This window comes from Enhydra lutris, unplaced genomic scaffold (genome assembly GCF_002288905.1).
Source record: "Enhydra lutris kenyoni isolate GAN:26980312 unplaced genomic scaffold, ASM228890v2 scaffoldscaffold1, whole genome shotgun sequence".
Taxonomy (NCBI): Eukaryota; Metazoa; Chordata; class Mammalia; order Carnivora; family Mustelidae; genus Enhydra; species Enhydra lutris.
In genome coordinates this window covers 22,540,455-22,567,820 of record NW_019154085.1, presented here as the reverse complement: position 1 = coordinate 22,567,820, position 27,366 = coordinate 22,540,455, and the positions used below count along the sequence as shown (strand labels likewise).

General features: G+C 33.9%; 1 protein-coding gene across 1 annotated transcript in view; it reads left to right on the top strand.

The window, feature by feature from the left end:
• LOC111138855 (erb-b2 receptor tyrosine kinase 4) overlaps positions 1 to 27,366 on the top strand; it is a 785,765-nt gene that overhangs the window by 414,333 nt on the left and 344,066 nt on the right. The window contains exons 6-12 of the mRNA XM_022490816.1: positions 2,346 to 2,464; positions 5,165 to 5,306; positions 8,390 to 8,503; positions 10,077 to 10,203; positions 16,905 to 16,978; positions 18,141 to 18,231; positions 20,561 to 20,760. Of these exons, the coding sequence (XP_022346524.1) occupies positions 2,346 to 2,464; positions 5,165 to 5,306; positions 8,390 to 8,503; positions 10,077 to 10,203; positions 16,905 to 16,978; positions 18,141 to 18,231; positions 20,561 to 20,760 (867 nt within the window). The remainder of the gene's footprint in view (positions 1 to 2,345; positions 2,465 to 5,164; positions 5,307 to 8,389; positions 8,504 to 10,076; positions 10,204 to 16,904; positions 16,979 to 18,140; positions 18,232 to 20,560; positions 20,761 to 27,366) is intronic.

The window sequence follows — 27,366 nt, the reverse complement described above, 5'->3', positions numbered from 1 at the left end:
GAATTGGATCTTACAGATGTGTATTTGCTAGGCAAAAAAGATAGGGAGGGTTTTTAGCATGGAGGAAAGTATTATAAGACGGCAATGAGAATCAAAATTGGAAATGATCCATGAAATCAGGAATCACAAGTGGTGATTGTGTGTGGCTGGATGGGAGAAGCACAATGAGAAATGACAGTAAATATCGAGATGGTTTAGTTGATGAAGGACTTTTATCCCTTGCTCAGGGTTTACTCCTTTAGTACAGGGATGACAAGTTCTGCTAACAGCACTGATTCATAGGCAGTGGCTTGTATTTTAAAGTCATCGCTTTTAGAGCAGCTGGAGGATTAATTGGGATCTGAGAAAATTTTTAGAAGGCTATGCAGTCATTTAAAGATTACTTTTCAAACAAAGTTTGAGTAGAGAGAAGAGACCGTAATGAGGAACATTACTTAGCAATTTTATTCGATAATTTTATTAGCTATGAGAAGCAAAGGTGAGGGGAAAGGAGAAATAGAAAACACATCCCCAATTTTTAGCTAAGCTACTAAATGTATGGTGCTAGCACTAATCAAGGGAAGGGATGAAAGAAGAGAGATATGTCTGACTGGTAGATGGGAAAGGGAGTAATGTTCTATATTATACATCTTGGGATATCTAAGTGGGGTCTTCTGTAGGCAGCTGGTAATATATGCTGCTGCTCAATAGAAAATTCAGTTTTGGATCTGATGTCATCTACCTCTAGGTAGTATGCAAATAAGGGATGGATGATTTCATCTAGGCATGAGCCCATGACTTAAAGAAAATTGACAAACCCAACTCTGGGGAATGCTATTGTTTGAAAGACAGATCTTGCTATAGTAGCAGTGAAGGAAGCTTTGAAGAACTCGTCAAAAAGATGGAAGATCTCCTACTATTAATGTATTCATATCAATATGACTCTTTATCTTGATTAACAGTTTTCTTATGTAATTGGCTGCTCCCATATTGGGAGCATAGATATTTACAATTGTTAGATCATCTTGGTGGATAGTCCTTTAAGAATTATGTAGTGTCCTTCTGTATCTCTGACTACAGTCTTTAGTTTAAAATCTAATTTGTCTGATAGGAGAATTGCTACCCCGGCCTTCTTTTGAGGCCCATTGGCATGAAAGATGAAGGGAGTTGAGGGAAATTGGAAGGGGAGGTGAACCATGAGAGACTATGGACTTTGAAAAACAATCTGAGGGTTTTGAAGGGGTGGGGGGTGGGAGGTTGGGGGATCCAGGTGGTGGGTATTGTAGAGGGCACGGATTGCATGGAGCACTGGGTGTGGTGCAAAAATAATGAATACTGTTACACTGAAAAAATAAAAAATTAAAAAATAAATAAATAAAAACAGAAAAAAAAAAAAAAGATGGAAGGAAACCAGAGTGAAGTGGAAATACAGAAGCCAAGATGCGATGTGCTATACATATTCTGTAACACTCATTCATTTCTGTAAATACTTTAAATATATTTCTTTGGAATAAGAGAAATAAGTGTCCCTCGAAGCTGTAATTTTGATGCCCAGCCTGTACCACCGATTTTTACTAAAGCATACCCTAATATAGTGGTGTCAGCTTGGATCAAAGGACATTATAAGAAAAGACCAAAGGAAATTTATGTTGCATCTACTATGAATGTGTCTCTCTCCCACACCTTCCTCCTTCTCTCCCTCCCTTCCTCCCTCTCTCCCTCCCTCCCTCCCTTTCTTCTTTCCTTCTTTTGAGGATATGGCTCTGTTCCTTACACAGGAAACTTGGTAGAAATTTCACTTAAATATCAAGAAAAGAAACAGTGATGCTACTCCTGACCAGGTTACTATATATGTATCTGTTTCTCTAGCTATATTTATCTATCTACTTGATATGAATTATGTAAGATGCAATGTGAATCATGTAAAAGTTTGTTTCCATTTTTGCATTGACTCTAAAAGGCTTAGATTATTTCTGGGGATATCTCGGTCATAAAACCTTACTGTGCACATTGGGGATTGACTTCACTGCTGACTCCATCTATTTCAAGCTGCCAAAATGTTTCATTCAATTATTTCAAATTTGATTCTTCCCTGCTAAGTTATATGGTTGTTTTGTAAAGCATGGTAAGTGTTTGCTGGAACAAGAAAGAAAATAAAAACAAATGTTTATATTAATTTTGAAGGTTTTTGAACAGTGATTTTGACCTGTTGCTGACTTCATTTGGTAAATGTGAGCTGAATTGAGTCAATGGTGGGTTGAGTATTGTTACCTGAAAGCTCAGCTTTTCTCAGCTACTCCAAAGCATCTTAGAAGTGTCTCTTGGTGACTGACTTTGATCAGGGTCCCATCTCTTGTCTTCCACAGTGACAAGGACGGTATGTGCAGAACAGTGTGATGGCAGGTGCTATGGGCCCTATGTCAGTGACTGCTGTCATAGAGAATGTGCTGGGGGCTGCTCAGGACCCAAGGACACAGACTGCTTTGTAAGTCTTGGAGTTTCCCTTCTACTTTTCCTATCTCTCTCCTTCCTGGTTGGACTCAGGCACATTGAATCTTTAATTAAAATAAGATCAAGTTTAACCATTTTAAGATTAAGAAAGATGCTCTGCCTTCCTATACTTCCTTCCCTCACTGGGTAGCTATTGATTACCTAGGATTGTTCTGTTCTAGCAAATGAATTATATCTTTCTGATGTAATTTATAATATAGGTGAGATGCATTAGAGAATGTGAAGAGGAACATATTGAGATATCTTTTTAAAAGCTAATAGCATCCTTCTAAAATTTACATTGATTACCTGTTTATGTTGTTGCATAGTTGAGTTTTCTGAGTGAGGGCTCTTGAATTTTATTTCTTGGATTTAAATTTTAAGATTATAGCTGTAGATTTCAAGATTATTCATAAATTGACAAATTTAACTATTTCCCAGTTTATTTTGTTTGCAAGTTAATATTATTCATAATTTATAAGATTAACAAATGCATGCTTAAAGCAATTTATATGCTAATCTATGGGATTTTTATTTTAGAAAGGGACACTTTTCTTTCTTAAAATTAACATTTATAGCTTGTTGGGGACATGTTTTAATTACATTTTAATATCCCCAATACAGTTCTTTCTGTTCTTTTGAATACAAATAGTTCTGTGAGCTATAGTTAACACAATTTCATATACAGATGTTATTTTCATTTTAAGCTAAAAATCATAAAATAAGAAATTGTTTTTGCTGTTAAAAATGAACACAGAAGTTTATTTTCTTTTTTCACATTTTCAAATACCCAGAAAATACACATATATATTTAAAACTGAATATTTTTTTCAAATTGAGACTCAACTCTGAAAATAAGCAAAACATAAATTAAAGCTCTTATAGTCATTTCTTAATTTTCTTAACGTCACAAAAAACTTAATTTGTCAACCCTAATCCTATAGTGAAACAAAATTATATATTGCAGAAGTGAGTAGTGAGGAAGAAGAAAAGAAACATGTTAAAATTTTAAGGAAGGTGCTTTAGCAGGTCTTGAAGTGAGACCTTTTCTCTTTTTCTAACACCAGACACAAATTAAAGCTTGATGTCCAGGATGCTGAGCAGCTCTTAACAATTCCAAAACAGTAACAACAAAAAACACCAATAACCATAACTTTCACTTAGAAGTTTTTCATTGGATTTGTTCTCATGGTTCCATTATCATAATAAACAGAGTGCCGGGTGAGTCTCAGAGTTCTCATTTCATTACTTTTATGGAATGGTTCAATGATTCCACTTTGGCATTTGGTACAGAATGTTCAAGAATGTCAGACCAAAGCCTTGGTGTAAGTTAGGTTGTTTTAAATGCTGTCTGGAAGGTAAATCGGTTTGATTCCTTTAGTTTATGTCCCTTTGTTGCCAAGCAATCTGCGCACAACACTGCATAAAGTATGTTCATAAAGCAATTATGAGGACACATGAAGTTTTATAGCCATAAATTAAAACTTAGTGAGTTTTGTAGATTGCTTTTTAATAGATTCTTCCTGGAAAATGTCATCTTAGTGAATAATGTATCATGAGTGAGTCTTGTCCTGATTATGCATCTAGTAGACTATCATCAGGGAATTGTCATGTTGGTGATAAAGTGCTTGCTAAAACAATTGATGAAGAAAATGTTTTGAGGAAACAGAATGAATTAGTGCTTATTAATAACCATACAATTTATGATGAAATATAAAATATAGCTTGAGTGCATATTAGCTTACTTTCCAAAACCTCAATTATTCCTATGAAGGTTTAAGTTGTTTAATTAAGAGAATTAGTTCATCCACTCTTTTGAAAGCCATGTTTTATGTATACATATATTCTATTTTTATACCAAATACTTCTCAGATGGTAAAATTGTTTTTTAATTCTTCTCAAAGGCATTAGAATGCATTAATAAATTGAGGTCTCACTAGAAAGGCATAAGGCAGCAGAAACAAACTGTTTTGTTTGAACTTGATGGCGTTCACCAAATGGCAAGGCATTATGAAAAAGACCATATAGGAAATGGCAACACATTATTTAATTGTGAGCGAAGTATAGGCTGCTTCTCTTCATTTTGGCATACTCCATATTTATATTTGACTAGTCACCCGCCAGAGCTTTTTCTTCAAGTCCAGTTTAAATGGCTGTTACAATGTTTTCTCACTATACAACTGTGATGAGTGTGCTTACCACGTCAATTATGGCACTGAACTTTTCCAAACACCTGATTTAAGGAAACACTAGACTGTAGACTTGGGGAGTTAGTTAGTGTCAGACTCTAAGACTGAACATAAACCCTTTGAATAGTGCGAGTTGGAATTATTTTTCACTATTAGCTAATTTTAATATGAAACCATTATTAGTTTGGAGATTACTAGGTGGAGACTAGGTAACTTGAATACCAGTATCTTTGTATAGATTGTATATTCATTGACATTGGAAAAACCGTTTTGTAAAATTTTTGAAGTCCAGAACAAATTTGAACTTAAAAATAAGCACTTAATGACTATAAACCTGTCCAATTTTATACTATTTGTGAAATATAAAAATAGACCATGCACATATGTTTTATATAAATATTAACTTAATAAGTAAAGAACACATCACAAAGTTGTTAGAGCAGTATTCCTTTAACAAGTATTATGAAGGTTATTTTTAAATGAAACTAATATTTTCTGTGTTTCAGGCCTGCATGAATTTCAATGACAGTGGAGCATGTGTTACTCAGTGTCCCCAAACTTTTGTCTACAATCCTACCACCTTTCAACTGGAGCATAACTTCAATGCAAAGTATACATATGGAGCATTTTGTGTCAAGAAATGCCCCCGTAAGTAACAAGATAAGAATAACCAAATTAATTAGATCATGATTTTAAAACACACACAAAAAAATCGTGTACCTGTATTATAATTTAAAATTTGCAACAATATTGTAAATGACTTGGATAGAGGTACTATTGCTACCATTTCACTAATAAGGAAATTAAAATTCAAAAAAATTAAAGTGATTGGTCTAAAGTCTCAACAAAGGAGTGGAATGTTTGAGTTTAGAGTATAGTGTCATTGCCTTTTAAACTTACTGTTTTTATTATTCCTCAGTGATTTTGCACATGATGCTGTTTCTCAAAAAAAAAAATGAGAGCCAGCTTTGTAATGAATGAGGTCAGCTTCTAATCACAATGAATTTTTACCTAATATCCTTTCTGATTACTTATTTATAATAGAATGTATAGAATTATAGTTTTAATATAAAATCTCATCATAATAACAATAGAAGTGAAGGGCTATTTAGAGTTCTTTACAAAATTGACAGCTCATCCTAGGGTTTCAAAGTAACCAGTTTAGCTTTCATCAGGAATTCAGTAAATGTATGTCTTCATATTTGCTCCAGTCAGTTTCTTTGCTTGGAATGAATGATGGGCCATTATTTCTTTATTGTTTTATCTACCGGAAAAACTAAAAACAAAACAAAACAAAACAAAAAAAACTTAAAAAAAATCACTACATTTGTCCATATATTCATTTAAAAGAAGAAGGTTTTACAAACTATAGCACGTCACTCTTATGGTTTTCTTCTTTTTGTGCCTGTGGTTAAATAAGAAGTATAAAGGACATGGGATTAGAGTGGCTGTGGGTTCTGCCTTGGCCCCCGTATTACTTGTGTGATTTTAAATGAACTATTTCAATTTTCTTTGTATTCTCTTTAGGATGTGTCTGGTAATAATCATAGCTCTTGTCACTACAAGAGTTATTACAATGATCAAAGAAACGGGGAATAAGAATCAGAGAGATAGCATATAAAAACAAGTCTTTGAAAACAATGACAATTCTAGTCATTACTATTAAATATTTTTATATTGGTTAAAAGAATAATTACACATACAAGCTTTCAACATCTAGCTTATGGCAAGTGGCTAACACTGAGAATAATTTTGTGAAATTACACTCCCAGTTTCCTTAGATATGGTAACTCCTAAATTTCTTTTCTTAGAATAGTTTAGTTCAACAAATTACAGACTGGGTGCCTGGGTGGCTCAGTTGGTTAAGTGACTGCCTTCAGCTCAGGTCATGATCCTGGGGTCCTGGGATGGAGTCCCACCTCCGGCTCCCTTCTCAGCAGGGAGTCTGCTTCTCCCTTTGACCTCCCCCCTGCCCATGCTCTCTCTCTCTCTCATTCTCTTTCTCAAATAAATAAATAAAATCTTTAAAAAAACAAAAAAATTACAGACTAAACACTTCAATATTTAGCAATGTAAATCTCAAATATTTGAGGGGCCCTGCATAAGGCATGGTTTGCAAAACTGTAACTATTTCGGAAAAACAAAGACATTTAGCTTCTAAATACTGCTCTACAGTCCTTAATCTTGAATTCTAAAATTCAAAAAACTCCAGACAAATATTTTTTGAAACTCATTTGGCGGTAAAACCTGAACCTAACTGATATGAGGGTATTTATGATCTGTATTTACTCCACTTGGCATATATTGCTGTGAAAACCTAGAAGTGTTTAAATGTGAGGTATTCCTGTGATTACCTTGAAGAAAGGATGGTTCCATAATATACAGTACATTCACTTGTTGCAGGTTGAGTTCCCCTCAGACAGAGATTAGGTTGTTAAGGAGGAAGAACAAGAAGAGACAGGCTGTGATGCCGGCTCAACAATGTACCTTTTCTGTGTGGCGGACGCCCCCTGGTGGATAACTAGGAATATCAAGATCACACTGTGCCCAGTCCCATGGATCCATACCCATTCTTCTACCCCAGACTCCCTTCAATCCCAGATTTTCCAATATTTCTTCTCCCAAGGCAAGCCACTGCTCATGAATCCATATTTATTCTAAGCTCAGGATGTGAGTGGGGAGGGGAAGGGGGAGAGGGAGTGGGAGAGAAAATCCTCAAGCCAACTGTACTCTGAACACAGGGGCCCAACTCAGGGCTGGACCCCCAGAACCCCAAGATCATAACCCTGAGGCAAAACTAAGAGTCAGAAGCTTAACCAACTGAGCCACCCAGGGGCCCCACCACTTGGATTTTATGACCCAAGTAGCAAAATGCTTGCATCCCAGACTGGACCTGTACCATATGTCTTTCCTGATCTGAGACCCTTCAAGGCCAGAAGCCTTCCAAAAGACTGAATGTTAGACCAGAAGCAGTATGCCCAGACAGGGAAGGATACTGCCTTTAAAATAAAGGGGCCTAGCAGGTGTCGTGTTGCCTCTACTGTGGGAGGCTCTAGATGCAATAATTTGTTCTTTTTTTGGGGTGGGGGAGGGAGCATCCTGGCATATTTCAGATCGCTGGAGCCCTAAACATTTCACAGGCGTATCAGGTAATCAGACATTCCTGGTTTATGTAGTATACCTTCCCTAGTCTCCTTTCAAATTCCATTTTGTTTCCTCATATAAAACCGTGGAACAGTTTCTGTGGCATTCCACTAAGAGATAGAACACATTTTAAACATTTCCTCCTGGATATGAAGTGTGCTCTCTCGATCCAAGGCAATTCAACTTCAGCTTCATTTGTGTTGCATGTAACTTGAAGTATTTTTAGATTACAGACTTGCATCATGACATGAAATGAAGTGGAACTATTGAAAAACACAAACTAAATGTCATGTAGTTTCCTAAGTCTATAAAAGAAATTCACTGTGTCTTGGGGGCTCTTCAGGATGCGGAGCAGTAGTCAAGCAAGGACTAACTGTTGTTAACACAGGCTGCCCTTGGATTGGAATGTGGATGTTCAGATTCTGTTTCAGGTGGAGATATTTGAACAGAGTTGTTTTAGGGAAAGAGGCAGACATGTATGCTATCAATGATACTCATCACTGTCAGTCCCTAAAGTACTTTGTTTTAAACTTGTTTGCTGGCCATCAACGTTATTGCTCATTTTGCCTTTTTTTTTCCCCAATCAGATAACTTTGTGGTGGATTCCAGTTCTTGCGTACGTGCCTGCCCTAGTTCCAAGATGGAAGTAGAAGAAAATGGGATTAAAATGTGTAAACCTTGCACGGATATTTGTCCAAAAGGTGAGTGATAGCTGAGATTATGCTGGCTAGAACAGGGACCTGCTCCAAGGTTTTTCCATTTGCTCTTCAATGGACCGGCTAAGTTCCCCTCTCTGAACACACACATACATTTCCATGACTTTGAATAGTTCCCCAAAGTATCAACTATCTTAATAGTGTGTGTTATTGATTTTGAATGATGTAAACTAAATAATCCAGATTAACCTGGGAGTTAGCATTGATAGAAACTCAGGAAAAAAGTTATATTTTATTCTCTATGCAGCAAATCTTAGAGGTTAAGCACATAACAAGGGATGGATTGTGTGATTATTTTCACATCAAGAACCCATGTTAATCGCTGCCACTCTACACTAAATGATTTGCTATGCATATGAAGGGGTGCAAAGAGACAAAAAACATGATACTTACCCTCCAGGGCTTCAAAATTACTTTGAAAGATTAGATGTATAAAATGACAAGGAAATTTACCATACGCATTAAATAAATGTTGCAGATAATTCCTGTTTTAGAAATTGAGTGCAGAAAGAAATCCCTTCTAGCTGTGGTGCTCCAATTCCTCACCCAAATGAAACTTAAATTAAGCAGGATGAACATACAGTCTAAATTTTATAAATGATAATAAGCCTTCCAAATAATCACAGATTGCCTTAGAAACGGCAATCAAGACTTATTTTTTACTACATTCTCTCTTTCCTCTTTCCTTCTCCCACCCCCCCCCATATTTTATTTGCTTCGCTTTTTGTTTGTTTGTTTGTTTGTTTTGAGTAGAGCCTTCAGAAAGTACAAGTAATACTCAATTTAAGAATTTAAGAATAGGGGCGCCTGGGTGGCTTAGTTGGTTAAGGGTCTGTCTTCAGCTCAGGTCATGATTTCAAGGGTCCTGAGATCAAGCCCTACATTGGTTGGGCTCTGTGGTCAGCAGGCAGTCGGCTTTTCCTTCTTTCCCTCCCTCTACCTCTCCTTCTGACTCTCCCCTGCTCATGCTGTCTAACCAACCCACCACCCTCCTGCTCCATTCAAATAAATAAATAAAATCTTTAAAAAATAATTTAAGTATAAATATTTCAATGGCTCTTCCTTCTGATTACAGCTCCCAACATTAGTACTTTGTTTAATATGTATTCTTAATTAGACCAATGGTAAAACTACAGTTTGAAGACCATCATTAGGCTATGAAATTATTTTACTCAATTGAGTAAAATAACATTGAAAATGATATTTTAGGATAGATGAAAAAATAGTTGACTTTATGTGCCAAAAGCAAGCATTGATTGTTGGAAGTTTGTCTTAGTTACATATGTGTTGTGCGGGTATACTTGGACTTGATATAAGATATTCTTATGTGTCATGGTCACGAGACTACAATGCAGGGACAATATTTTAAAGCAGGCCCAGCAGTTAATGTTGCATGAATAAATTTTTATTTTACTTGTTAGAAAACTGTGTATGTCTTATGATGAACTTTCTTCATTTTATAATGAAATATACTGTTATTTTATAATAGAAATGCAATGATTTATTGACCAAAAAAATAGTTGCTCAACTCCCTGACTGTGAGTCTTGTTTTCTGCAGCTTGTGATGGCATTGGCACAGGATCACTGATGTCAGCTCAGACCGTGGATTCTAGTAACATTGACAAATTCGTAAACTGCACCAAAATCAATGGGAATTTGATCTTCCTTGTCACTGGTATTCATGGGTCAGTATGAAATTGTTGTAGAAAATTATTTTACAACGTGTAGACAAAGCTTAAGAGATTCTTTAGCTTTGTCTGTTTGATTCCTTTTGACCTAGATGAGTTCTTCCTTCCGTTAATGTTCTTCTCCAACAAAATCAAATTCCAGATTTTACCAGCAATGATAGTAAAAACCACAGTTTTGAGATACATAGACTATGAGTTTAATAACTACTTAGATTTGACAATATAAGTTTATATGTAAGCTAAAACGTATTTGTGGGATAGTCTCCTCAAATCCACAGATTTCAGAAAGTTTGACATATTTTTACAAATGTTTAAGGAAACAGTGTCAATGGGTGAAGTGAGGAATTTCATTCCAATTCCTAACTGATTAGTTCAGGGAAGAATAAATTAATATTCTTTTAAAAATGTATGTCATAGAAAACCAATCAGTAAGTTGAAATTCTCTTGAGCTTTCAGAAATTCTCTTTGGCCTGATGTATCTTTTATCTTTCTCTTAGGTTAGGAAATTAGTACTAGTATAGGAGATCTAATAAATGAATTTCATTTTAGCAATAAAAATTGTAACATTTTCTGGGTTCCTTCATTACGGAACCACCTGCTGGTTTTAACTAGGAAAACAGCCAAGTTTGTATTCTTTCAATTGTAATAAAAACGTCAGTATTTTTACTTTATATCTTATCTATTTATCTATATTACTCTTAATCCCTAAATATTAGTGCTACAGGCTACAGATAAAGAATGTGACTCACATATTTCAATTCAAAATCTTAACTCTAAACATATATCACATCATTTCTAGAAGCAAAACAATTTGACACATTATGAATAAATATGTCCAAACAAGAATACCAAAAGAAATAGAACAAAGTGTTTCTTTCCATGCAAATAAGTTACAGTAGGTCTTATTGCATAAAGCATTTCTTCACTTTAAAATGTAGCTTTTAATATGGGTTCATGCCAGATACTATAATGGTATGTACACACTTTCTGCCCCAGATATGTTTTATTCAGCCCAAGTAATGCTTAAAAATAAATATATATGTTCAAGATTTCTAACTTCTCTTTAAAAATATGTAGATTTGGTTCCTTAACACATTCTCCTACATGGCAACAATCTTTTGGAGCCAGGTAGTTCTAGCCATTTTTAGATAGGACAACCAAATTTACCAGAGTCACTACTAACCCTCTGAATTGATTTACATTGCTAACCTCACCTTCTTCACCCCAATGAGTAGGAGACCTGGGTCAACATTTAGGTGCATCTATATAATGGAATGCATGTATGACATTTACTAAAACAATATATCTACACTGTAACTATTTTCAAAACCAAAACTATTTTCAAAACCAAATACCACTATGAATTAAAGATCATATCATGTTAACAGCATCTTGTGAGAAATAGGAAGACATACACACTTAATTCACATTGCCTGCCTCCACACGGGTATAATACGTGAATTGGCCTCAAGTCCATCAGTGCAGGGAAAGATTTGAAAACGCAGTCTTATAAATTGCATTGGAGAAGTTGTTTTCATTCTAATCAGACCCAACATCCATCTTTTATATATTAAGTGTATTCATACCTCCTTTTAAATTATGAAATAAAAATCATAGATAGTATAGCCTACTTATATACATAATTTTATGAAGTGATTGTAATTCTCTATTTTTTATTTAAAGAAAAAATACAAGTAAAGTAATGGATAACAAAATATGAATTGATAGGAAAATGCTCAACTTCTACTTACTTGGAATGAAAGTTTGGATTTATGAGAAATGAGATTAGAAGTTATTCTGTACAAGAAGTATGGGAAGTAAAGAGCAGAGGGACAGCTGACCACTGGAATGGGAAATAAGTAACAGACATATTGTTATATGACGAGGAAAATGGAAATAAGTATCATTCAAATAGAAGTAACATGACTGCAGAATTACACATAATCATGGTATGATCAACTATGAAGTTTGTGCACATGGGTCCTTAATTGGGTGGGACATTTTAAGGTTATTCAAGACATGAGGCAAAACTTTGCTGGGAAAGGACATTTAATTTTCTTGGCTTGGGGTTATTACTAAAAGCCTATAATGTGGGGCGCCTGGGTGGCTCAGTGGGTTAAAGCCTCTGCCTTCGGCTCAGGTCATGATCTCAGGGTCCTGGGATCGAGCACCACATAGGGCTCTCTGCTCAGCAGGGAGCCTGCTTCCTCCTCTCTCTCTGCCTACTTGTGATCTCTATCAAATAAAAAAAAAAAAAAAAAGCCTATAATGTCCCCCAATATCTGTTACAACTGACACATCTCTGCAAATGTCCCAGCTTCCCTTGAGGTAGGAAATCCTGCCCACATTGAGAACCACTGCAAGATTTCTGTGATAGTAGAAGGATTATGAACCAACAAAAGAAATCCACTGATGGTTAATCTTGTAGGTAAACCATGGGCGGGGAAGTTTGACAAAGATGATCAAATGCAGTTCACAATTCTTATTTTAGTCTTTGTTCCTTATGGAGCATACTTATCTGAAGTCTGGATTTATACTAATTGTAAAATGGTTTTACATATTCTGAATCACCTAACATCCAGAATAGAGGAAATATTAATAAATATGTGCAAAAAAGGGAAGCAGATATGTCAAGATATAAAAATATGTTGCACAACAGATACCATTTATTCACAAATTTATGAGAAGAATCATTATAAAGTATTAGATTAATCTAGACTTTCAAGGAAAACAACCTTACTAATTCATTCAGGTGGAAATGGATTATAGGAAATTGACTTGCGTGATTAGGAACAGAAAGGTAAACAAAGTCTCTCTTAAAAATGAGCTCAGAAGTAAAAGTTAAATTTCCTACTTCATTAATTTGAGCCAGACTATACTAGAGTTTGATTTGAGGCTCTAACCTAGACAGTTTTACTGAGTTGCTTGGCTTCCATTATATGTCAAATGCTCAGTTTCCTCCAGTGTAAAGTTGAGAATTCGGTTTACAATAAAATACCTACCTTCTCTGATTATTGCAGAGATTAAGAACAAAGATCATTTTTAAGTGCTCAGCTGAGTACCTGATATATTGTAAAACATTAATAAATGGTGGAAAAATAAAGAGGCATGGGGAGAAAAGGAGGGAGAGAAAAAAAGGGAGAGAAAGAATAAAGAAAAACCAAAGGAGGAGACAGTGCTAAGGAATAATCTCAATAACTGTATTTAGTTGTAGCACAACATGTAATGTAACAGATATTATTTTGTAGACTAATGAAAACCAAATGGAGGCAAAGTTTTTTTCATGGCAATATTTCCTTTATGGTAAGTCACACTCCTTCCTTAGTCCAGAAGATTATTATTTCTTCTTAATCATAACACTGAACTTAGGATATTTTAATACTAACATTATAATTAATATTACTGTGTCTCAACCATAATATATAAGGCATTTTCCAGGGCAAATATATACGTTATATATGATATTTCTCATTCTTCCTAATTTTATGTCAGTATAAAACACATTATCTGAAGCCTTTCTCTTGATCTTTGGAAGGTGTTGATAAAAAGTCTATTTGGTGGGACTAAGAAATCTTATAAATATATAGACATTATTTGTATTCATGTATATAATTCATGCATGGATGGAGAGAGAGATTTTAAATGTGAATAACATGGAGTATTATAAGCCAAAAACTTCTAGTAAATTAAAGACATGTTTTACTTCCCTTAATTCCCATTACCTTGATCTTCAACTATTTTTAATAGGACGTATGGTTTGAGTAAAGTAGCTAAAGTATTTCTTTAAGCTAATAGGTAAAATTCATAATTAAATGATATTATGCTTTTCAAAAACAAGTTTATGCAAAAAAATAAATTTACGGTTAATTTGTCAATTACAATTTTTAATATATAAAAGAAATCAATAAAGTTAACTGGCATGCTCATTTTATAACACGATGGTGTCATTGCCAGAAATAGACTAGGCACTCTTAGTCCTTTATTTAGAATGGGAACCACAGGCAAACCTGTGTGCAGGGCTGTCCATAGGAATGTTCACCTTTCATCTCTTGTCATGTTTGATAATAGTCATGTGCATGTACTTAGAGTAACAGAATGCTCACCAAGTAAGCATGTTCAAACTGTATCGCAGTGAGACACAGACAAGAAAGTGCTTAGATAAGAGAATGCAGTGATGATATACAATGGAAAAGAGACAATGGGTTTGGTGAAAAATAAAGCGATTTCAATGGAATTGTAAAAATATGTTTCTCTCTATCCTGAGCTTTATTTTGGATCACCAAACACAATGACAGGATGGACATAAAGTTCTTTCTCATGGCTCTGAATTTAGCTAGGGAAGTTCTCAATTTTAAAGTCCTCTGGATTTCAAGTGGCTCTAGGATACAACTCCCTGCAGGTACTTTGAAGTTGGTAAGTAGGATTCTGTCAACTTATTTTATGAGAGTCCTGAATCTCTAAAATTAAGTATATAAAATTTCTGTGGTCCATTGGGTTTCATATGAACAGTCCAGAATTCATTTCATTCCTAGCAACTTGGAAGTATTCTCAGTAAAGGTTTGCACTGACCCCATCGTTGTGTGCTTGCCCTGAATTGTGAGTATTTCTTAATAAAGCCAAGAGATTTGATTATATGACCAGAGCTGTTCTATACACTGCTTTTCATCAAACAAGTGTTGAAAGCTCATTCTACTACTGCAGAGCTGATATTTTCTCTGCATACAAAAGTCTTTACACATTAAAAAATGATAACAACAAGAATTTTCCCTCATGGCGAACTTAATTTCTTGGCTTCACGTTCATCAAAAGCATAGTATTTTATTCGATGTATATTCAGTTATAAATAGAGCAAGTTTGCCAGAACATTTAATTTAGACTTTAAGCTTTGAGAGACATTCATATCACATTGAGGAAAATCTTAATTATGTGTGAGTTATGGGCAAACTCATTTATAGCCTTCTATAACACTCCCTGTTAAACTAGCAGTTCGTTGTATCAGTTATACTTCATAGACTGAAACAGTATTTAACCAAGCAGAGTTTTTGTTGTTGTTGTTTCATTTTGCTTTGTTTTTGTTTTTGGTTTTTTTTTTTTTTGTATTTTTTAAGATATAAGTTGGTTCACTGTATAGAAGCAGATGCAGATAAACCAAGCTGAGGGAGCCAGTAAAATGGGGTTCCAGAGATCAAGGTTGCTGGAACTAATGGCAATTTCAAGGTTCTAATGCAAGGATGAATTAAAATCAATGGATTTAGACTCAGATTCCTAGAAGATAAGCTTTATGCCTTTCCGTTTGTTGGAGGGCTGTGGAGCACCTTGATTGATAACCCTATTAAGGCCACATCTAATGTATCACTGTATCCTATTGTTTACTTCCCAAGTGAAAAAGAAGGTTCTCAAAGATGTAAAACAACAGATGTCCACAGGAAGAATAAGGCTCAGGTGATGTTACAGATGGATACATGCTTCTAAAAAAACCTAAGTTCATTGTTCTTGGGTTTGATCTCTCTTGGAGAAGTGGTCAATGAATAGGATTTAATTTTTCTCTGGAAGGTATATATTGATACAAGGTCTCTACTTGCCTAGAATAGCAGAAGTCACCTTTCAAAGTAATAAAACATTTTTTTTTAACTTTTCTAAATGAAGTATTTTTTTTTTACTGTGTTATGTTAGCTACCATAAAATACATAATTAGTTTTTGATGCAGTGTTCCAAGATTCATTGTAAAACTTAAAAAAAATGTATTTCTTAAAATAGTTGAAAATATTGCTTGAATTACTGAGAAGTGTTTGACATTATTTGGAAGTATTTATTTGGTATGGTCACTATATTATAGATGAAAGGTTTCTCCTTAAGAAGAAAACTCTGAAAAAAAACAATAAATACTTAATTTTAGAAGTTATTTTATGTTCATTTTTGAAAAGAAAAGGCGTGTATATATCAATTACATTAATTACAAAAATATATTTATGCATTAGGATAGGGCATTTTTTTTAATCTCCAAAATTTACACCTTTTGGATATTATTAAATTTGTTATAAATTTTGTTTCAGATGTTAGTATGATTCATAAAGATGGGAGCAAATATTTTCTGTGCTATAAAAGCAAATATAAATAAGCCATGTAGAAACAAGATTGCTCAAAATAATCCTTATGAAGAGTAACTTTCATACTAATAAATGTAAGGATATAGCAAAAAAAGAAAAAATATTTCTTGTGTTTGTTTTTATACATCTTATGAGATTGTAGGTGCTATTAACAATTTAGGATGTTTGAGAAGACCAAAAAGCAATTGTTCTCACCATAATTATTTGTAGTGTATATTTTTCCTAATTAAGAAAAAAAACTTTAAAGGCAAAATACAATAAATAAAATTTATAAATAGACTTGATATGTCTGGAGGTTTCTTTAGGATAGTCAGACTGAAAAAAAAAAAAAAAGGATAGTCAGACTGGACCATTCCTCTAGAACTAGAATAGCCTTCGATAAAGATCTCATATCTGATATCATCATAAATGTCTTCAAAGCCCCTTTTAATCCTCCTCCACATGTAGCCTAACAAACTTTGGACAAGGCATTGCTAATTTTTCCATTGCTACTTAAATCCAATCTGAATGAACTAACTACAGTCATATTTCTTATGTTTTCATTCCTTTATCTGATTTAAAATCTGGCTGCATCTCTTCTTGATTCTATAGAGACCCTTACAATGCAATTGAAGCCATAGACCCAGAGAAACTGAATGTCTTCCGGACAGTTCGAGAGATAACAGGTAATTTTTAATAGTACATTTTTGTGCTATGAACTATGTGAATTTTGGCATTTTCCTGAAAATATTACGTAGTATTGAAATCAACAACTTATTTTCAAAGCAAATTCTAGTTTTAAAATGAATATCATTTTAAATTATGGGTGTCTTTATTCCTTAGCATTTGTGCACATTTTGAAAGCCCGTGGAATTTATGAAATAAAATATCTTTGGTATTTTTATGTTATTGCTTTTGTGTCAACTGATCTTTTGATCCACATTTTTCTGTGTACCTTTTCACAAGAAATACTCTTGAGCATGGATAACATGTAGCACTCATTTAGCGCATATTTACTGAGCACCTGATATGTTCAGGGCTGTTATATAGTAGCTGATGAGGGACTCATAGACATGAATTGGATATAGATTTGCTATTGAGAATGAAAAATCAAATGAGAAAGGTTAGATGTATATATATAGGAATTCATTAGGCTGAAAGGCAGACAAATGATATCCTAAGTGTAGAGATAGAGTAGTAAAGGATTTCCAGAGAAATTAAAGCTGTATTTTTCTTTATATGTAATTAGACTAAGTATTTTTTGACTTTAGAAGAGTGAGTCAAGGGGCGCTTAGGTGGCTCAGTCATTAAGCGTCTGCCTTCAGCTCAGGTCATGATCCCAGGGTCCTGGGATCGAGCCCCACATTGGGTTCCCTACTTGGCGGGGAGGCTGCCTTCTCCTTCTTGCACTTCCCCTGCTTGGTTCCCTCTCTGTCTCTCTCTTTCTCTCTCTCTCTCTCTGTCAAATAAATAAATAAATAAATAAATTTTCAAAAAATTAAAAAAAAAATAAAAGAGGAGTGAGCCAAATGAAGGATCATTTAGTTATTTTTACGTATGTAGTTCTATGATCCTGTGTGTCTGAGAAACCTAGATTTTTGGTGTTCATTAGTTAGGTATTCGTTATATAATGAATATTGTAGCCCAGGAACTTTGGGTAAGACACTCAATCTTACTTAGAAAAACTAGGAGATAGAATAGAATGAGTCAAAATAGGAACATTTAGTGTCTTTTTTTTTTAACCTATCTTTCAAGGCATTTTCATCATGTTTCAAGGATACTCAGCATTAAACACAGTTACTAAGGTATTGGTATTCTGAGTTTTTTCACTGCTCTTGTCTTTTTTAGGTTTCTTGAACATACAGTCATGGCCCCCAAACATGACCGACTTCAGTGTTTTTTCTAACCTGGTGACCATCGGTGGAAGAGTACTCTATAGGTAGGTGTGTATGTTCAGAAATGCAGGTCTTCCAGATTTCAAGACTAATGTCATGTGTACATATCTCAAAGTTTCAGCTTCACTGATTCTGGAAATATTGGGTTTCCATTTTTAATTCCAAATGTAAGCCCAATGAAAAATACCCCTGGTTATGCTTTAAAGTATGCAGGATAAAAATAAATAAATAAGTAAAGTATGCAGAATAAACACTTTGATTTTTCAACTGCCTCTCACTTAAAATGATTTTAGTGTTTTGCAAGTATGGCATGCATAAAATCAAACCTTTGTTTTTGAACATATGTTATCATAACTAGCAACTAACATGGGATTACTTGATAATGGCTTAGGGGTACAGGAGGCAAATGCTATTTTACCTGAAGGTTCTTGTCTCTGACGCCATCATTTCAACCATGCATCATGGGGCTGATATTTCAGGACTTGGTCCACTGCTCTGTGTTCAATGCTGGCTAATAGTGGGCAGGAAAATGAGAGCCCAGAAGCACACTGAAGGTCTAATATCAATATTTTAATTCACATAATAAAATGTCTGAGTTAATATTTATTAAGCCACTGCTTTATTTTATTTTAGATTTCCTCTGTATGAGATTCTTATTTATAAACAGTTAAAAGTTAATTTACAATAAGGGATTTAGATTTCAGTTTTTCTACTTAAATCTGAAGGATGCCTTTAACAATATTGTCATCAAATATTCCATAATAATATTCTCAGAAAGTCCACTGAATTTTGCTATTAAAATAGGTATATCTGTAAGAGGTTTTAAACTGTAAGGGGGAAAAGTTCTTAATAAAAAGGCATAATTGAGAGATACAGTCTTTTGAAGTGCTACATGCGACTAAATTTTACTATCCATTGAATCAAATGTTAAAAATCTGCTATGCATTATTATGTTCACATTGTAATAAACAACTCAGGATGGTTATGATGAGAACACAGATTTCAGAGAATGAATTACATCTCAATTGAATACACATGTACTGAGTTTTATACATACATATGTATGTATGTATATACATATGTATATAAGTATATATGTAGGTATATGTGTGTGTGTATATATATATCTGTATGTACATAAATATATACACACACATAACACATGGAAAAAATTCTGAATATTGCAGAAAAATATATTTAGATTTATAAATAAAATAAAAGAGGACAGCTTTGATCTGCAGAATGTAAAATATTGTTCATTAGTTGATTGAAATATGGGAAACAGATGATTCTTTAGAGAATGGAAAAGGAATTTAATTAAAAAATGTAGACTGTTAAAATAAAAATAATTTCCTTGAAATGATAATTTGTTTACATAGCATAGTTGTTATTTAACTTTTAGACATGCTATCCCCAGTTGTCCAAGCCTTCTGAGTATTTTTTTAACTTTTAGCTTAATTTCATTCCTTTAATTTTTAATGTCTCCTATCTTTACTGACACATTCTTTTTTTTTTTTTTTAAAGAATTTATTTATTTATTTGACAGAGAGAAATCACAAGTAGGCAGAAAGACAGGCAGAGAGAGGAGGGAAGCAGGCTCCCCACTGAGCAGAGAGCCCGATGTGGGGCTCGATCCCAGGACCCTGAGATCATGACCTGAGTCGAAGGCAGAGGCTTTAACCCACTGAGCCACGCAGGCACCCCAACTGACACATTCTTTAACTATTACAATTTGTTTCTGAGTTTAAATTAAAGCCAAATATCCATAGTCATACACTGCAATATTTACCCTCTGAAAGTTTATCTAAATTTTTTAAATAGAGTAGAATTAATGTCTTACCTTAGGTAGATGAATAATATTCCACAAACATTTGTTGATTATTTAGCTTTTGAAAGTTTTATTTAAGTAATCTTTACACTCAACGTGGGGCACATACTCATGACCCCAGGACCAAGACCCTCATGCTCATCCAACTGAGCCAGCCAGAATCCCCTAATTATTTAGTTTTAAAACTGAATTTCATCCTTGAAGAACTTGAGACTTAGGGGATAGTGGGAAAAATAGTGAGCAGATATGTCAGTGGTAAATATGTAGACAGAAATGGAGGTATCGTTAATATTTGTACTTCTAAAAATGAACCTTTTCTTTTGGGGGGTCAAATTATTCCTTTTAAAACTTAGGATATATAGCATGTAGAAAAATAATATTCAGATCACAATTTAGTGAGTCAGTCTCTTTTTTATGCCTTATTAGCACTCTTTTTAGAGTAAGATGTGACATCCTTATTTTACTTCAAGAATATATGCCAAAAGATGTTTATTAATATATACATATTAAATATTGTTCCATTTCCCCCCCTTTCTTCCCTTTAGTGGCCTCTCCTTGCTTATCCTTAAGCAACAGGGCATCACCTCTCTACAATTCCAATCTCTGAAGGAAATCAGTGCAGGAAACATCTATATTACTGACAACAGCAACCTGTGTTATTATCACACCATTAACTGGACAACACTCTTCAGCACTATCAACCAAAGGATAGTAATCCGGGACAATAGGAAAGCTGAGAACTGTAGTAAGTACATTATTCAGACATTAAAACAGAAACTTTGAACATTTTCTCCCATTCTGCATTGGACCAAACAGTTAAAAATAACTAAGTCAGAACTTTTCCCTCTTTTTCTCAAGTGTTAAGAAGGGGGGTAGTTAAACAGAATGGGTGACTTCTTATAATTTATTGCATGTTTTTATAACATACTGTGTGCTTGCAAATCTTCCCCAATTATAAGAAACTTCCTATAGAGACTAAGGTTCAGTAGGTGTTTGGTGGGACCTGGGACTTGAAATATGTAATAAGCATCCTGGGTGCATTCTTTGGATACCATCAGTTTGTGGCAATTCACCCTATCGAATTTTCTGTTTGCTTCTTGGTTTCAGTGAATAACATAACAGAGTGTCATTTGGGGGTGGTGGAAAAAAATGCAGATGTGTTCTGAAATGTGTAAAAAATGCTGTTCCAGAAATTTGCTGTTCAAGAAGAAAGTTCATTTCATAAATGCATTTCTCTAGGCATTTCATGGTTTCTCCTTTCATTTATTTTGCCACTTAGCGATTTACTCCATCACTTCTTTGTTACTCAGAAGCAAATGATGTTTTCATGGGTACATAACTATGCCCTTCCTATCTTATACTTTGATATTTCAAGGATTAATACTTAACTCTGTGTGTTTCTACTAAGTACGATTTTCTTCTACATCTACAAGTGCCACTGCTAAGCATATGTGTCTGACTTACTTATGATAAATATCGAATAAAAAGATTCAGAATTTAAATGATCTGTTATAAATACATATATTTATTGTGGCCATAGTGAGTAAGTCCTTTTAAAAATCAAATCCTAAGAAACAGTTTGCTGTTGGGATGTCTTCTTACTTGTTTGGTCTCACCATGGGACTAGGCACAAAGGCATATATACATAATGACTGAGTTAATTTTTTATGCATGTGAGTGAATAGTAAAGGACATTTTAAAATGTATGAACTCTTAAGAGGCCTATGCAATTTAAGTTTACTAAGTTAAATAGTGAATTAATTTATCTATAAGTACCCCACCTTGTTTAAGGCAGCTCAGGATAGCAGTATTCATAAAATATAACATAATTTATGAGGAAACCACATTTTAGCTGTTTTGGACCCTTAAAAATATTTTCCAGAGAAAATATGTATTGCAACTTGAGTTTTTTTACTTTGGGTGAACTAATTCTTCCTTTCCACATAAAATTAAGAAATATAAAATCTTATTTTATATCAAAATATGCATGTTCTTATTGAATAATATTTATCCTTTTATTTAGTCTGGATTATTTCCTGATTTTTTTAAGTCTTTTTTTTAAAGATTTTATTTATTTATTTGACAGAGAGAGATCACAAGTAGGCAGAGAGGCAGGCAGAGAGAGAGAGGGAAGCAGGCTCCCTGCTAGGCAGAGAGCCTGATGTGAGGCTCGATCCCAGGACACTGGGATCATGACCTGGGCCGAAGACAGAGGCTTAACCCACTGAGCCAGCCAGGTGCCCCTACCTTCCTGATTTCTGACAGAAAGCTTGTTTTTCTTTTTTCTAATACTTAGGCTTTTTATCCCACATTACTAAATATATGTTTGTACATGCCCCAGATAAAATAGATTATTCACAAAAGTAAAATAGAATCTTCTTTAACACAAATTTGTAACTATTACCCTAAGTCAAGGTTATCTTCTCCTTTTCTCCTACTTCTGTCAAAAAACAAAGTAAAAAAAAAACAAAAATGGAATAGTGGTACTCCTACCTTTCAAAGGTAAAATTTAACTCTAAAAATAAGAAAACCTAAAGAAAAAAAATAAAAGAACCAGAGAAACACGTTCCTCTTTGATCCATTTAATCATTTTACAAAACCCTCATTTACTTCTTTTATCTTTTATAAACTGAATAAAAAGCAAATGGGAAGAAGAAAATGTGGGAAGAAATTAAATGTAAAAAAGCCAAGGTAGGAAAAAAGGTTGTAACTATTCCATACTTCTTTAAGACTTCTAAACTTTTCATGCAACCAAAAAAGGAAATAATAACAATAAACTAAAAATCTAACTTGTGGGGCACCTGGGTGGCTCAGCGGGTTAAGCCTCTGCCTTTGGCTCAGGTCATAATCTTAGGGTCCTGGGATGGAGCCCCACATCAGGCTCTCTACTCAATAGGGAGCCTGCTTCCCCTTCTCTACCTGCCTCTCTGCCTACTTGTGATCTCTCTCTCTCTCTCTGTCAAATAAATAAATAAATAAAACCTTCAAAAAAAAAATCTTACTTATCTTTATAGTTTTCAGTGTTATGCCCGTTAGACTGAGTTTAGCCCTTTTCCAGACCATGATGTACTTTCTTGTTCTTTGCACTTAGAGTTGATTTTTCAGTTTGGGGAAGAAATGAAGTAGTTAGGAGAAACACAGTTTTATGGTGTTTTAGTATAAAACTGAGCTTTATCATATTTTAAAATTTGTAACATCTTAGAACAATTTTTGCCCAGAATCCATTGATCAAAATTTGAATTTCAGTGTAACAGTACACTGGATCCTGAATTTTCAGAAATGTAATTACCTTGTAAACTTGACTTTAGAGGCAATGCTGCAGAAACTACAATGGTTGCCCACATGTGATTAAGGCTTTTTTTTTTTTTTATCATCCATACTGCTATCTGCAAATGATAAAACTTAAATATTTGCCTCATTTTAAATGCACTGTACATATTGCATTTTTTAGATATCCTCTCTTAAGATGCTTTGCACATACAAGATATACACAAGCACATACATGTATTCACAACACACACAAGCATAGAGCATACATGCAGGTCTGAATATACACATATAACATGTACATGTGTTTGTAGCACTAGAATACATGCATGTGCACACACACATCCATGCATACACACAACATCATCATAAAATACTCAGATTAAATCTGAGCATTGGCTTGGTAACTTAAAAGAGAAGGCAGCCTTGATTTTTAACCGTGTTTTTGGAGTTCAACATGATTTAAACAGAAATGACAATAAAAGAAGAACTTCACCTTATCTGTAGAGTGTGAAAGTGGCTTGAGCAATCATACACTTTTAAGTCAAAAATTTCAAAGCAGACTTTATAATTTGAAGAGATTGAGATTGAGAGAAACTCTAGGATATGAAAAGGTAGAACATTTTCTGTCTCTTCATTTGTATGGTTATAGCATGAGCAAAAATGACAGTACTGGTTGGAAGGACATTTATTGTTTTTATTTTTATTAAAAAAAAATATTTATGTATTTATTTGAGAGAGAGAGTGCACGGGGGGAGGAGCAGAGGGAGAGAGAGCATCTCAGCCTGACTCCAGGCTGAGCACAAACCCAGATGCAGGGCTCCATCCCAGGACCTCAAATCATGACCTGAGCCCAAATCAAGAGTCAGCTAAGCCATCTAGGCAGTCCTGGAAGGAGTTTTAGAGTAGGTTAATGAAAGTATTTGAAGTTTCTTAAAATACTTCAACATAAACTTTTAACACCAAAACATAAACAGTAAAGAGATAAATATTATCTAACTCCTCAGAATCTGAGTTACATTTGAGCTCATAATTTTTATCTTAAAAATATTTGTACATGTGCACTTAAACCCAACATAAACAAGAGAGAAACTAAATTCATAATTAACTTTTCAAAATGGAAACACATTTATTTTTCTAATTATCATCAGAAATTAAAACAATAGATACATGCAAGAAGACTATGTAATTTTTGTTTACAGATATATAGATAATGAAGCATATCTCTTCATATATAAATGGTATCATAACATATATATTTAAAGACTGTTCAACTATCTATGTCTCTATTTAATATACTATGAGCATCTAACATGGCAGAGTTCTACTTTATTGTTTTAAAAAATACATATAAAATGTTTATTGAACAAGTGTCATATTAATGATAACGTATTTTCTAGTTTTTATATTATTAGATTGCCATAATGTGAATCTTATTTCATAAAACATTTTGCGATGTGCAATTATTTCCCTGGGGTAAATACTTAGAAGTGGGATTTCTGTGTAAATGAGGCTGCATATGATAAATTTATGTGATTTTTCTACATCATCTTTCAAAAATGCTAAGTCAGTTTACACTTGTCCTAAACAATGCTCGATAAAGAATATTTTCCACTGCTCTTTACAACACTGGATATTATCTATAGTTTTAAATTTGGGTGATATGAAATATGAAAAAAAGGTCTTTTTTTAAAAGATTTTATCTTATTTATTTGACAGAGGGAGAGATCACAAATAGGCAGAGAGGCAGACAGAGAGAGGGGAGAACCGCAGGTTCCTTGCCAAGCAGAGAGCCTGATGAAGGGCTCAATCCCAGGACCCTGAGATCATGACCTGAGCCGGAGGCAGAGGCTTAACACACTGAGCCACCCAGGCACCCCTGAAAAAGAGGTCTTTTAAACTCACTTTTTCTTAGCTGACATTGAGCCTCTTTTTATATGTTGACTGAACATTTTTTTCTCTTGTAAAATAGTCAGTCATGAGCTTTCTTTATTTTCAGTTGGGAGTTGCTCTTTTCATTTTGGAAAAGGAAGACCTCATCACAAATTAAATACATTAAATTTTTATCTCTTGAATGTGTTATATATAACTTTCCCTCTCATACTTAATTTTAAAATTTTGCCTTTTAATAAATATTTTATGTTTTTATTTTTTCTTTTTCTTTTTATGTTTAGTATCTTGGCATTGTCTTACTATTTTACTGCTAGTATTTTAAAAGCTATATGGACATTTTTAGTCCATCTAGGAGTTTTGCTATAGCATTTTTTTAAGAATCTTTAATTGATTAGGATATTGATCAAACATAATTTATTGAATAATTCATCTTTCCTCTCTGATCTTAGGTATCTGCAGTATTTCAGCTAAATGGCAAAACAGTGCCAGGTTCTCTCTCTTGATCTACATAGTTTAATTTCATCTAAGCCACCACCTTATAAAGTATAATTATCCCTGCTTTGTAGATGAATACACAGATAGTCAAAAATTTAAATAATATTCCCACTGTTTGGGGCTATTAAAAATCATTCAGGACTTGAAACCAATGTCTGTCTAATTTCAAAATCTGTGATCTTCATTTCACTTTGATTTCCCCCCAAGTAAAGAGAAAGTGGTTGATTTTTGTAAGAAAACCTGATGATATTCTGAAATATACCCAATGCAGCAGAAGGCTGAGGAGCTCACTTTCAAACCAAATGACCTGGGTTTTAATCCCAAGAACATGATTTACTAAATATTTGGCCTTTGGTAAGCTATTTAACATTTGTGAACCCTAATTTTATCATTTGGATATGGGGGTAATAATAGTACTGCCTTCACTGAATGCTTGGCTCAAAACCAAGTGCTATGTTTGTGCTATTATTATACAATTATATTCTGCCCTATTATAGATAGATTATATAGTATATGCATAGATATAGAACCATTATGTGATGTAAAGATACAATATTTAACTTTTACTTAATGAAACATACCTTCTTGGGGAAAAGAAAAAGAAGGAGAAATAACAGGACCTTTCTTGAGGCAGAAGAAAAATTTACATTATCGAGGTGGTGAATTGTAAGTGTGTAAGTAGTGCATAGACCATGGGTTGATATGGAAGAAATAAAAGTGGTTATTACTAAGAGCTTAGATGTTGAGGAATTTTAAAACTGATCTGGTGAGATTTTAAATGGATAAAAAGTCTATGCTTGAGTCTCCTCTAAATACTTTTTTTCTTTGCTCTTGTAATTAAAACATTTTAAAATTGACTTGATTAAGTAATAAACTATGCTTTACAAAAATATCCACAAAATGTGAATTTTATTTTTTATTTTTTTTTATTTTATTTATTTATTTTTTAAGATTTTATTTATTTATTTGACAGACAGAGATCACAAGTAGGCAGAGAGGCAGACAGAGAGAGAGGAGGAAGCAGGCTCCCTGCTGAGCAGAGAGCCCGATGTGGGACTCGATCCCAGGACCCTGAGATCATGACCTGAGCTGAAGGCAGAGGCTTAACCCACTGAGCCACCCAGGCGCCCCCAAAATATGAATTTTAGTTTAGTGTCTCAGGAGACAAATATTTGGTGAGGAGGAGTACATTTTTTTTTTGTACAAAAAATATACAAGGAATATAAATTTCTACACTTATCTATGATTTTGTTGTTCCTGAAAAGGGATAGTTGAAAAATCCTCCTCTTTGGACATAAATCTAGAAACAGAAAATAGTGTAATTCCAGTTAATTGGCAATAACTGAATCCTCTGAATGACAACATAGTCCACATTTATGATGAGTCTCTGAAGTCCAGAATTTAATCAAGACAAAGAATTGATTAGTAGGAAATAAAGGGTATTTAACACCAGTGGAGAATAACACAATGTTTGCGTAACATATTCTTTTGTTTTACTATAGTGACAGTGACAATAACTACAAATAGTAAGCATTTTAGTTATTATAACATCATAAGTACTGTATAAAATTGCAATTCAATTAGCATTAGCATTATCACCTCTTACCGTTGTATATTATAGAAAAATGAAATTTTGATAAAACCTTGTTTTAAGAAAATATTACTAAGATTACGGATATTCTTACCTTCTCTCACT